The sequence below is a fragment of the Coregonus lavaretus genome, assembly GCF_964263955.1.
Source record: "Coregonus lavaretus genome assembly, chromosome: 2".
Classification (NCBI taxonomy): Eukaryota; Metazoa; Chordata; class Actinopteri; order Salmoniformes; family Salmonidae; genus Coregonus; species Coregonus lavaretus.
Window position 1 is genome coordinate 35,352,731 of NC_139989.1, and position 13,793 is coordinate 35,366,523.

The 13,793-nt window shown below is 42.9% G+C and overlaps 2 protein-coding genes across 2 annotated transcripts; one reads left to right on the top strand and one right to left on the bottom strand.

Moving 5' to 3' along the window:
- Positions 1 to 1,774: 1,774 nt before the first annotated feature.
- Positions 1,775 to 2,468, top strand: LOC311138924 (uncharacterized protein; the record flags this gene model as incomplete). Its single annotated transcript, XM_084173737.1, has 3 exons — positions 1,775 to 1,881; positions 1,992 to 2,220; positions 2,379 to 2,468. Exons 1-3 carry the CDS (start codon positions 1,868 to 1,870, stop codon positions 2,466 to 2,468), a joined length of 333 nt encoding a protein of 110 aa, XP_084029863.1. The 5' UTR covers positions 1,775 to 1,867.
- A 3,933-nt stretch (positions 2,469 to 6,401) lies between these two features.
- LOC311145080 (inactive all-trans-retinol 13,14-reductase-like) lies at positions 6,402 to 11,844 on the bottom strand (the record flags this gene model as incomplete). The annotated part of the gene is made up of 11 exons (XM_084181258.1): positions 6,402 to 6,556; positions 6,814 to 6,973; positions 7,285 to 7,451; positions 7,798 to 7,907; positions 8,959 to 9,097; positions 9,250 to 9,369; positions 9,539 to 9,736; positions 9,924 to 10,119; positions 10,222 to 10,463; positions 10,825 to 11,007; positions 11,679 to 11,844. 11 exons carry the CDS (start codon positions 11,842 to 11,844, stop codon positions 6,402 to 6,404), a joined length of 1,836 nt encoding a protein of 611 aa, XP_084037384.1.
- Positions 11,845 to 13,793: the final 1,949 nt, after the last annotated feature.

Consider the following 13,793-nt stretch of genomic DNA (forward strand, 5'->3'; position numbering starts at 1 on the left):
ATACTATCACCTGTGAGTACCTCTCGATCAAGCCATAGATATCCATAAACAACCTATTATATAAACCAAACACAGCTCTACAGTAGAATGTCGATACTAACTGTACCTTGATACTGACCAATTCAAATTGAGGGTGACAGAGCATTATTCTTTGCCCCTACTTCCCGAAGGCATGTGAAATCATGTGGTTTTTCTGTAAGGGTCATAGACATGACTCAGGAAATAGTACCTTTGCCACACTCAGATAGAAAAGAACCAGAACCGAGGCTATGCCTGTTTCTAAATGTCCGCTATCATCCCCATGCCCAAGAATGAACTGGAACGGAATGACTACCGACCCTTAGCACGCACTTCCATTAAGTGCTTCGAGAGGCTATTCAAAGACCACATCATCTCCTCCCTCCCAGACACACTCGAGCCTGTCCGACAGATCCACGGACGATGTATTGCCATTGCACTGCACACTGCCCTCACCCACCAGGACAAAAGGAATACATATGTGAGGATGCTCTTAATCGACTACAGCTCTGCCTTCAATACCATAGTGCCTTCTAAGCTCTGGGACTGAAGAGGAGGCAGGCACTCTGACGGTGTGGTGCCAGGTAAACAACCTCTCCCTCAACTTCAGGAGGAACCATGCTGGGTATGCCCCCATCCTCATCAACGGGGCCGCCGTGGAGACGGTCAAAAACTTCAAGTTCATTGGCGTACACATCTCAGAGGAGCTGAAATGGTCAAACAACACGGACCCCAAATTACTGATGATCTAAATTCTATTCACACTAAATGGTATGGAATTTCCTGGTTGGTTATTATGTGGCCAGTGATTAAAGAATCATATATCAGCTCTCTTGGTTATTTTTCATCCAGAGGGAGGCACTTGGTGCCAAAAACTTTATCAGTCAATAAACGTATTCTATGTTTTATTACTTGATAATAATACAAAGATTATATACATTTACCAATCTTTTCTTTTCAATGTAACACTAGGCTGTACCTCAATAGCCTTTTGGTTGTGTGCCCACCAATAAAAGTTAACTTTTGGTTGTGTGCCCACCAATAAAATGTAACATGATGAATCATTCCAAAATCAAAGTTTGTCAGGTATTTTTAAATTAAATGTAGTTTAACGAGATAAGTCCCCGTTCTACAGAATCTGCTATGTAGATTCAGCTATGTGCCTCAATCCCATATGAAAATGTGAACCATAACTTTACCCAATTTTCATTGTTTATTAACAACGGAAATACCTCAGACAGGCTTTTGGCTTCTCAAAGTTATTTTCAAGTACCTTCTGTTCTTGTACACTAGTGCCCTCAGTTGAAATGGCAACAGAGATCTATTATCAGTAGGCTACTTCAGTGGATGGTTCCAGATTACATTCATGACTGACAAACAGTGAAGGGGTCAAAGAAGAGGGACCAATTAATAAAGCCAACTTGACATTGTGGAATATCCAATCTGTTGACTCACCAATTACCTATATTTGTTGACTTTTAACCAATTAGATCTTTAACAGATAACCAAGTCATTATCGAGTTTCAGTAGTAGGTCAGTGCTTCACAGTGAACTGAATATACCTCCATCGTAACTGGCTGTGATCAAACAGTGGAATGTTACTTTAGGACAGAAGGGTATTGTATTTATAACCAAATGTTCTGTTGTTTCTCAACAGCCATTCAGTTTATCAGATGGCTGACATTAGCGGGCAAATAATTGGATTGCAAAGATGATGACATCAAGTAGATGTTGCGTTCTATACAGTACATGTAAACATCATTGATTATTCGATTGGGAGGAGAAAAGGGCATGTCAAAATAAGGTGCTGTGTTTCTCCCTGCTCAGGTGCAGCTGTTAACTTCACAAGATGCTGATTTTAGAGTAAGTGTCCCATTCCTGTCCACATTCATATCGGTCTAGGACACACTGAAATAGACCTTGCCTGTATCTTGTCATGCATTCCTACAGCAATGAGAAATTCATTCCCTCAGAATCTTCATGCCATTGATTTCGCTTGGCATCACCATCATCTGCTGCACAGCCTTCTGTAAGGCCTTCCGCCGGGCCCGCGAGGAGCAACTGGACCGGGAGGAGAGACGAGACAGGCCCTCCATCTATGTCATTCCTTTCCCCGCAGTATCTTATGACAACGAAGACATCCACAGGCCTCCTCGCTACAGCACCTCAGAGTTCTACGGCCCACCTCCAGCCTACAATGAGGTAAAAGTCCATCCTAAACATGACGTACCAATTGTACCGTACAGTGCGGTTTACAACTTTAAAATGACGTTTTATTCACACTTGACACTGTATTCTAAGTGTTTTGGAATCTCAGTGTTTCTCATCTATTCATCCACTTCTGATCTAATTTTGTCTAGGTGGAGATGAAGCCAGAATTTATCCACCCAGAGCTTCCTCCAGCGTACTCTGAGGTCTCCAACACACCTGTTTTCCCCCTGCAACCTTAATCGGCGCCTCCTGAACCCCAACCATAGGACTGTACCACCTTGGGAAGCCTGTGAGGGGGAGGCCTGAGGCCACAGACTCTAAGGGATAAATAGCACAGAATATGGCAGATACTGTATGTGGAGTGGGGATTCTGAAGCTGGACATGGATACCCCAGAGACTTGGTCCTTGGGATTATGGAATGGGGGTGTGAGGTGGAAGGTTTGGAGACCATAACAAAAAGCAACTTATGACTTCAGCAAGGGTTTGGACGTCTATGAAAGTGTGTACTGTAAAGCAGAAGTTGGGGACAAGAGATCGAATGGGGTTGCGTAGTGGCTATAGCTACCAATCTGTACATACCAGTGTGTAAATATTAAAGAAATCTTTCAAATCTTATTTTTCAAAGTGTAACTCAGAATAGTTTATTAATATTAGTATCAGTGTCATGGACCTTGTTGTGTAATATGGTACAGGTCTGTTTTCGTTATCAAAGATTCAATCAGTCCTGTATTAGTCATGTCTGATGCTGTAACACACGTCCGTGCTCTTTGGCCCAATAGGTTACATAACAGCCCTAACCAGGAAGCTGTTCTGTAAAACACTGGTAAGATATTGAACAGACAAACTGATAAAAATTTACTATGTGATGGACTTTACAATTGTTGGCATACCTCTCGGTTATAAAGATGTTATTTCCTGTTACTCCAGTTGCCCAATCATATATCTTTACATGAATAGGAACAAGTCTTTGGCTGATGATGTGACAGTAAAATGGTAACGCCCCCCCCTTTTCTATGACTGGAAACTATGATTAAAACAGATATATGGCCCACCTCTGTCATTCATTATCTAAGACTATACATTTACGTCATTTAGCAGACGCTCTTATCCAGAGCGACTTACAGGAGCAATTAGGGTTACGTGCCTTGCTCAAGGGCACATCAACAGATTTATTACCTAGTCGGCTCGGCTTCGGTTACTGGTACAACGCTCTTAACCACTAAGCTACCTGCCGACACCAGAGGTTGAGCAGTTGTTACTGAGATGCCTCAATGCTACTAACCCAACTGTGATGAGGTGTGAATGACGGAGTCAGGCGCAGGAGGTAAAACACCGAAATCCAGAGTTTATTCAGTGTACATGAATAAAGCGCAGCAAGCGTCAAAACGAAACTAGCACAAGGGGAAAATCCACCTTGGCTACATACAAGGAAAGAGTAGTTCAACCGAGCTACTCACTCTCACAATGAACAATCACTCACAAAGGAAAAGGGGGCAGAGGGAACACTTATACACAGACTAATGAGGGAATGAGTACCAGGCGTGTGTGATTGACAAGACAAGACAAATGGAGTGATGATAAATGGAGCGGTAGTGGCTAGTAAGCCGGTGACGACGAACGCCGGAACCTGCCCGAGCAAGGAGGACGGGCAGCCTCGGCTGAATTCGTGACACCAACACTGTTTTTGGTCTAAAAATGTGTGTTGTGTTACTTTATGAAACATCATGAACAATACGAGCATTTTGCAAATATGACAGACTGGGTTAGAAACCTGGGTCTCTTGTGTGCTTGTGGACCGTTGTCTTGTTGTGGACCGTGTTAGCCCGATGAGGCATTAACTTGCGGAACTCACACAAGTCTTCAGGACAGGTCTCAGTGCAAAGTTACTCACTCATCATGTGAGTGTGATTCAACAACTTTTATATAGTATAAAGTGCATTTGGAAAGTATTCAGACCCCTTGAATTTTTCCACATTTTGTTATGTTACAGCCTTAATCTAAAATGGATTAAATAAATACATGTCCTAATCAATCTACACACAATACCCCATAATGTCAAAGCGAAAACAGGTTTTTACAAATGTTTGCAAATGTATTATAGATGAAAAACAGAAAGACCTTTTGCTATGAGACTCGAGCTCAGGTATTGAGCTCAGGTACATCCTGTTTCCATAGATCATCCTTGAGATGTTTCTACAACTTCATTGGAGTCCACCTGTTGTAAATTCAATTGATTGGACATGATTTGGAAAGGCACACAACTGTCTATATAATATCCCACAGTTGACAACGCATGTCAGAGCAAAAACCAAGCCTTGAGGTCGAAGGAATTGTCCATAGAGCTCCGAGACAGGATTGAGTCGAGGCACAGATCTGGGGAAGGATACAAAAACATTTCTGCAGCACTGAAGGTCCCCAAGAACACAGTGGCCTCCATCATTCTTAAATGGAAGAAGTTTGGAACCACCAAGACTCTTCCTACAGCTGGCCGCCCGGCCAAACTGAGCAATCGGGGGAGAAGGGCCTTGGTGACCAAGAACCCGATGGTCATTCTGACAGAGCTCTAGAGTTCCTCTGTGGAGATGGGAGAAACTTCCAGAAGGACAACCATCTCTGCAGCACTCCACCAATCAGGCTTTTATGGTAGAGTGGCCAGACAGAAGCCACTCCTCAGTAAAAGGCACATGACAGCCCGCTTGGAGTTTGCCAAAAGGTACATAAAGACTCTCAGACCATGAGAAACAAGATTATCTGGTCTGATGAAACCAATATTGAACTCTTTGGCCTGAATGCCAAGCGTCACATCTGGAGGAAACCTGGCACCATCCCTACGGTGAAGCATGGTGGTGGCAGCATCATGCTTTGGGGATGTTTTCAGCGGCAGGGACTGGGAGACTAGTCAGGATAGAGGGAAAGATGAATGGAGCAAAGTACAGAGAGATCCTTGATGAAAACCTGCTCCAGAGCGCTCAGGACCTCAGACTGGGGCAAAGGTTCACCTTCCAACAGGACAACGACCCTAAGCACACAGCCAAGACAACGCAGGAGTGGCTTCGGGACAAGTCTCTGAATGTCCTTGAGTGGCCCAGCCAGAGTCCGGATTTAAACCTGATCTAACATCTCTGGAGAGACCTGAATATAGCTGTGCAGCGACGCTCCCCATCCAACCTGACAGAGCTTGACATGATAAGCAGAGAAGAATGGGAGAAACTCCCCTAATACAGGTGTGCCAAGCTTGTAGCGTCATACCCAAGAAGATTCAATGCTGTAATTGCTGCAAAAGGTGCTTCAACAAAGTATTGAGTAAATGGTCAGAATCCTTATGTCAATGTAATATTTCAGTTGGTTTTTTTTTTTAAATAAAATTTGCAAAAAAATCTAGAAATCTGTTTTTGCTTTGTCATTATGGGGTATTGTGTGTAGCTTGATGAGGGGAAAAAAACAATTTAATAAATTTTAGAATAAGGCTGTAACGTAACAAAATCATAGTCAAGGGGTCTGAATACTTTCCGAATGTACTGTAATAATACTTGTGAATGTTTAAGTGTTTTTAAAGGCATGGGAGTTCAAAGTCCAGTTCCCAGCACAGTGTTTGTACTGAGACGTGAGGTGCAGTGAGTGTGACTTATTTTCTCCTATCTGCATTTGAGTCGACAGAACAGAACAAGCTGAAACCTACCTGGTGGCTGGCTACAGTACTAGGTGCAAAAGTTACAGTAGTGTAACAACGGTGTAACAGTGATCGGTAGTACAGTAACAGCATTACGTGGTTACAATGGAGGGGATAAATGTAATAGATTTTCAGGGGGCAAAGTGCACCTTAATGAGTTGTGTCTTCTTCTATAGAAGCACTTCAATTGAAACAAAGCATAAAACACACATGTTTATGCCTGGTGTGATCTGACTAAAGAGTAGTAATCATTCACAACTGTGGGGAATTCAGTGATGCCATTGTTTATTCTATCACCAAACAAGGCTAAGGAGATGGCAACATGTGACCATAACAGGTAATAAAGAAAGATACAGTATTTTAATTCAATATTAGACAAAACGGCACCGTTACATGAAATTGATAGATAGGGTGAAGAAATGTGACATAATGTGCGTAACTACATGATATTGGTTTATATAATGATTTTGACTGTGGTCAGTGCTGTGTCCAAATGGTTTCTCAGGCCTTGTTACGAGCCTTTTCACAGGTCAGCTTTTTGAGCTGTTTCTTCAGAGCCAGGAGGTCCATGTAGAGAATACGGTCCAGAACTGTCGAGGCACACAGGATTCCTCCGTGCAAAGCACCGGCCATCCCGTTACAGAACACGTCCTGGCCTGGGGTTCAGAACAAGACAAAGGGTTTGCTGATATGAAAACTACTGACGGTAAGTTTGTACAATGTGTAGAACCGTCTAGCATAGACCAGAAACAGTATTATCCATGGTAGTACCTTAAAATGACTTTCAGTTCTTGCATATTACTCTACTGACTAACTCATAGAACTGCCACAGTCAACCATCACCTTGTGCCTTTGTGACCAATGTACTCAAATACAACTCAAATACTAGCACAGTGACCAATTTCTCTCTCACCGGTGAGGTAGAGTCCCTTGACGGGCGTGGTGGGCCGGGTTCTGGCCACCGTCTCTGGGCTGAAGCGGTCCATGTTGTGTTCAGCCCCATACATCTCCCCACGCGGGGCACCCAGGTAGTGCATGTTGGTCAGGGGCGTGGAAGCCTCCATATACACTACCTGTAGAGAGACACAAGGTATCCAGTGAGCAGAATTGGTTTAAATATGTTTTTTCAATGACTTTCAACCAAAAATATGTATTTTCAACGTCTTTTCAACATCTTGCACAGAGGCAGCCAGCAGGTATGAGACATCATTACAATTGGATGACTTTATTGGCTCAAATAAGATTGATTTCAAGCACAATGAATGAATTATAATGCCTCTTTGGATTGTCCAAGAAACTCTACTCTACTGTATACATCAGTAAATTTAATATGACAATATATTTTGGCAAGTTATGTTCAAATGACGCTAGATTTTTAAAGTACCTTATCCCTGAGCTGAGGGAAGATGACCAGTGCCCAGTCTAGGAGCTCCTTGGCCATGCTCATTTTCAGGTCTTCGTAATTGGACCCTCTCTTGTTTACCTTGGTATCTTTCCAGTCCTCATACCACTCAAACTTGGCCATGGTCAACAGAGTCATACAGGACTTCCCTGTTGGGAGGTGGAGAGAGAGTCTTAGAACACAATCATTTGAACTCTGCATAATTAATGTCTGAAACTATCTGCCATTTTTGTATGAAAATAGACCTTAGTCAGCAGCATTGAAGTACTGTTCATCACTGTTCATCTCAAATGTTTTATTTGATTTACCATGCTTTACTCTCAGTCTTTTCAGAGTTTCCGTGGGTGTGATGAACGCTCTATGAATTCAAATACTGTGTTATAGTCTATATAGAAAGCATTTCACTGTTAGTCTACACCTGTTGTTTACGAAGCATGTGACAAATAAAATGTGATTGATTTATTATTGGTGCAGGTGTGTTGTTGAGGCAGCTACCTGGATGGCGGGTACTGGAGGTGGGGTCTTTGGTAGAGGGGAAATGAATGAACATCATGGGGATGTTCCCCACCACCTCCTCTCGGCTCAGAGAGCTGTAGCGCTCCATCCTACAATCAAAACATTCCACATGCAGTAAGACTACAGGTATTGAATAGAGTTGAAGGATGGGACTAATAACAAATAACAACAAATAATAACAAAGATAGCTTATAATGTAAGCATACTGTGTCCATAATAAGTATATAGGTTGTATGTTGGGAGCTTTTGGGAAAGAGCACAGTCAGAAAGATATGGCATATAGATGCAAACCGGATGGACATCATGAAAATGATCGGAGAGGTTGAGAGTAGAAGAAGTTCAGGAACAAAAAATTAATAAATAATATATATATATAATAAAATTATTGTAAAATTAACTCTGTCCATAAGGTGTAGATAGTAAGTATAGATCGGAAGTAGAGGCCTGGGCATTGTTGTTCACTAATTTACTCCAAGTAGGGAAAGGATGGCGGGGTTGAAAAGTAATAAAGGGGAGTATATATATAAAAAACATGGGGGATTGGAAGTGATGCAGACAATTACATTGATAGAAGATACAATCTATCTGCAATATTAAGCTGATCCACCCCCCCCCCAAAAAAAAGACTACATGTGATTTCAAAATAAAGGCATATAATACTGTGGTTAAGGCCCTCAAAGTATAAGGGACCTCAACTGCAGTTAATTTAATGTATTTTTCTCCGCTCATACAGAAGTAAGTAATTAAAGCCTAGTGCACTAATTTGGTAGGAAACTTTTGTATTTTGTTTTTATATTAATATATTTTTAGGGTGATTTATCAGGGAGTGCTGCAGCACCCTCAGCGCCCCTACTTCTCGCGGCTATGGGTGTCACACTTTCCCCCCATCCCAAGCACACACAGCTGATTAAACTAATTGCATTCTAAACTGAAGATCATGATTAGTTGATTAGTCAGGTGTGTTAGCTGGGGCTGGGGCAAAAGTGTGACACCAATCAGGCCCCCAATTACTGGAGTTGCCCATCCCTGAATTAAAAATAGAACACAATAGAACACAAATGGTGTGAACAAAAACCGAATGAACAAGCAAATTAAAGAATCAAAGAGAATACAATTCAAGAGACCCGATACTGTACTAACAGTGTGTCCAGGTCGTTATCTTTGTACATCCAGTAGTTCATAGAGGTGATGCCCAGCTCCTCCTTGGTGCCGTCCAGACCCACGAACACCAGGAAGCTGCCCATTCCATGCTGCATTCTCCCCAGCAGGGCCTGGATGTCTGGGAACATAGAACACATCTTGATTAGTCCAAATTAGTCAAACACTGTCTACTCGTCACACGTCTTCTCACGCTTCAACCTGTTTCCTGATGTTTCAGTAAAAGTTCAGCATGGCTAGAGTTCAGTACAATTCATGACCACCACCACTCACCCGGCTTGGCCTGTATCTCTGGGGGCAGGAACTTCTCAAAGGTGTTGAAGATGCCAGCGTTGGAGATGACCACTGGAGCCAACACCTCCACCTCCTCCTGACCTTTCCTCACCATCACACCTGACAACCAGTGGTCAACCAGAGGTCAGGGGTCATAGGCCAACTACTCACAACACAATGAGTCTAATGTAACGCCAAATACTCCCATAGAAGATGGTCAACAGTAAGCATATCTAATAGTAAAATGAGTCATTGCTTTAGTGCTTTCCCCCCTGAACTAGATACTGACCATACACTGAGCCCTCCTCATTCAGAAGGACCCTCTGTACAGGGGCTCTGACCAGCACAGCGCCACCTGCCTTCCGGATGACTGGGATGATGTGGAAGGCGATCTCACTGGCCCCTCCAATGGGGTAGTAGGCTCCCCTCTTATAGTGCTGCAGCAGTAGAGTATTCATTAGGAAACTGGATTCCTTAGGGGGAACACCTACCAGCAGGGGAAACACAGTCAGGGACATCCAATTAAAGTTCAATTTCACATAACAGCACTCAGTTGTAGGTTCCAGGACTAGGTTGTAAACTAGCAAGAGTGTGTATGTTCAGTTCGGGAAAATAGTTGTCCAATAAAAACGTATTGGAATTCACCCTGGGAGTGGATGTGTATAGGGACTGACCATAGAAGAGGTATGCGGAGAGGGCGTGTAGGTCTTTGTTCTTGGTCAGAGTGGCCATCTTCTCTGTGTGTTTGGTGATGGCCATGCGGAACACTGAGGAGATGCGCTCTAATAGGCCGGTCCGAGCCAGGAAGTGTACCAGCCATATGGGCATCATCTTGAGTCCGGCCAGGAGATTGATGCGACGAGCTGCCTTCTGCAGCATGGGGAGACATGAGAGGGGTTATGATCACACATACACACACATATGCACACACACACACACACATACACACACACACACACGCACACACAGTACCTTCATATACTTGAAATATTCATTCAAGGCCTCCACATCATCAGGAAACTGCCTCTTCAGGCTCTCTGCCATCTCCGTCTTCCCAGAGAGGATGTGGTAGTCCCTGCGGTCTTCACCCTGACCTAGGATCAGTGTGTCAAAGTGCTGCTCCATCCTGGTGAACTGGATCTGACCTTCACTGATCTGGTCCAGGGCCACACGAAACATGCTGTTCTCATGGAGCTGGCCCAGGTAGTGGATCCCTGACGGAGGTGGAGGTGGTGAGAGAATATTTGCTGGATCATTTGTGTATGTATTAGAAGCTTATCCTACCCAATGATCCTCCCTTATGATTGTGCCTAGATTGAGTTTATCAAACACCACTTGTCGTTACTTCTTGCTTAATCTCTGCAACCCTGAACCAACTATTGCGTGAGCGCTGGCCGTCTGTCACCACTCACCAGAGACTAGTTTTCGCTTTGTAAGTACTCAATGAAACAAGCTCTGCTTTTTCACTGAGATGAACAAAGAAGAGGAACCTTACCAGAGCGATCAACTTGAGTACATAAACATTAAGGCCTTATGAGTGTAGTCCATGGTCGGTTCTGTCACAGTGGCTCTTACCTACGTCAAACTCAAAGCCCTGGTTCTCAAAGGTGTGAGTGCAGCCTCCAGCCTGGTCATGCTGTTCTAGAACCACAACCCTCTTCCCTGCTTTGGCTAGAACCGCCGCTGCTGTCAGACCCCCGATACCGCTGCCAATCACTATAGCGTCAAGGTTCTCCGGGACACGGTCCATTCTGAAACCTGGAAATGTTGATAGGGGGAGGGGCTGCGTTAATATCATCATAGACATAGGCAGAAAGAGGATATCATATTCATAAGTGAAGTGTGTTTGTGTACTTTCTGCTCTGTCATTTTCACGTTAGTGTTGAAGTCGATTCTTAAAACACTCATTCAGAATAACATCAAAGTGATTTAGACAGACGATCACTGGGGAATCAACCAGTCTGGCAGAAACTTGATGCAACGTGAATGGACTTCTTCCTTTTTCGTCATCCACTCACAAAGAAAAGGAAATTTAAGGAAATGTTGAACTCAAATGTGATATTTCCAAGAGCTACGTTTGTCACACCATGCACATGCCTCACACCTATTGTTTTAATATGTCATTCAAATGCTTAGTCATATTTGTACCCTTGTAAAGTTAGGGTGTTGCAGTCAAGTAACCATTCATTGTTTAAGCACATAATGTTGAAGCTTACAGTATGTCAGGTATGGCTTTTTCAGACAGATCAGATTTCACATTGTATACAGTAACCCAATCCAGATATGGATATCTTCCTGTTTCTTCTAGTCATAGCATGTCGTCATTTTCAACAGCGGTTCAAAAACACAGCTAACTATTCCCCCATCTTACTTAGTGAAAATGTCAGCAAACAACATTGAGTCCTGTAGCCATGACAACCATGACTCACCTTTCTTCAGCACCCCATCTCTCTGCTTCTTGTCTGTCACCAACGGCCCTGGTGGTCGCAGGCACTCCTGGGAAAATACCCTCTTCCTCTTGGAATAATTTAGGATGTAGATGGTCACCCAGGCCACCACCAGAGCAGTGAACACACCTAGCAGCACTGGCCACATCCCAGACAGGTCGGCAGGAGGTTACAGGCACAGGGAGCACAGCTATCCGTCACGTCCTGAAGGGAACAGCAACGTTTGTTGGAACTGTTTTTAGTATTGTCTTTGTTTGTTGGTAGATGCCTGAAAGTCCTGAGCTGGAAAATAACCTAAAGATACCTGAACTTCTCTGCCCTACAAAGGCAAAGAGATTCCCTGTCTGTTGCGGAAGAGACTGAAGGTTGAAGCAGTGGGGGAACTGAGGGATGGAAAGAAAGAAGATCATTATATATATAGAAAACACCCACCATTTGTGCTTTAGCCTTTGGGCATGAGGAGTGTCAATGGGCAGGGCTCTTAGAAACCCAGGGGGACTGTTTCTATCAATATTATGTGATGAGGCATTGTTAATCTAATATTTTCTGCTAGTTTAATTGAATATCAGTTAGTTGGAGCAATCCATTCTTTTTAGTGAAAGTTGAAAATGGAGTCAGATGAGGTCATCATGGCTTGGAATGCATATCATCCTGATAAGTTATTATGGGCTTGGCCACCAGATTTGTCCTTAACACTGGAAATCCCTTGCACATGGGCCTTCTAAAAAAGTGGGAGAGTTTCTGTTGTTTCCTAAACCCCCTAATAAATGTAGCTTTACTGGGATGCTCTTCGATCCTTCCATAGAATCAGACGTCAATTTGGTCTCATTGATTTTATACGTTTAATTGTGGACATCATCAAATGTATAGTTCATTTTCCTATAAACAACACACTGTTACTGTAGTTAGCATTTGCCTCTAGTCTACTGTATATCTACATTCACAGTCTGTCATTTACAGTACGTCTAGAAAATGTGACTGATACACAGTCAAATACAGAAGCTTCTTGAAATCCTTCAATCATGAATCTCCAAACTCATATTCTTGGTATTTGAAAATGCCATGGATACATGTGAGCATCATAGAAAGTAGAAACCATACTAAAAGGAAGAAACTATGACCTTACACTAATCTGGAGTACACAAACTTGTCATTGTTGTGTGTCATGTGTCATTCCTCTGGAGTTTCCAGGGTCGTATTCATTAGGCCACATTACAGCTAAATGTTCCACAACAGAAAACGACAACAACCTCGTGTCTAGTGAATACGACCCAGAACTCTGGGTTCATCTGCCTTTATCTTTCTCTTCCCAAAACAAATTATCACCACATTTCCCAAAGCCTGGGGTGCATCGATTTCAACTGACCTAATAGACCATGCATCCTGTACTACTGCATCACAAGACCCTCTGTTATGAAAGTGTAATAAAAAGGCCTGCTCCAGAATTTTTATTTTACCAAATGGTAACCAACAGCAAGGAACCCATCAAGTAAAATTCTGGAGCCATTTACTTGTCAAACTGGTGTGTACTGTACTGTACAGCTGACCTGGGTATAAATAGTATTTTTATGAAATAAAAGAGAAAGAAGGCTTTTGACACGGCAAAAACATACTGTGGGGAGAACAAGTATTTGATACACTGCCGATTTTGCAGGTTTTCCTACTTACAAAGCATGTAGAGGTCTGTAATTTTTATCATAGGTACACTTCACCTGTGAGAGACGGAATCTAAAACAAAAATCCAGAAAATCACATTGTATGATTTTTAAGTAATTAATTTGCATGTTATTGCATGACATAAGTATTTGATACATCAGAAAAGCAGAACTTAATATTTGGTACAGAAACCTTTGTTTGCAATTACAGAGATCATACGTTTCCTGTAGGTCTTGACCAGGTTTGCACACACTGCAGCAGGGATTTTGGCCCACTCCTCCATACAGACCTTCTCCAGATCCTTCAGGTTTTGGGGATGTCGCTGGGCAATACGGACTTTCAGTTCCCTCCAAAGATTTTCTATTGGGTTCAGGTCTGGAGACTGGCTAGGCCACTCCAGGACCTTGAGATGCTTATTACGGAGCCACTCCTTAGTTGCCC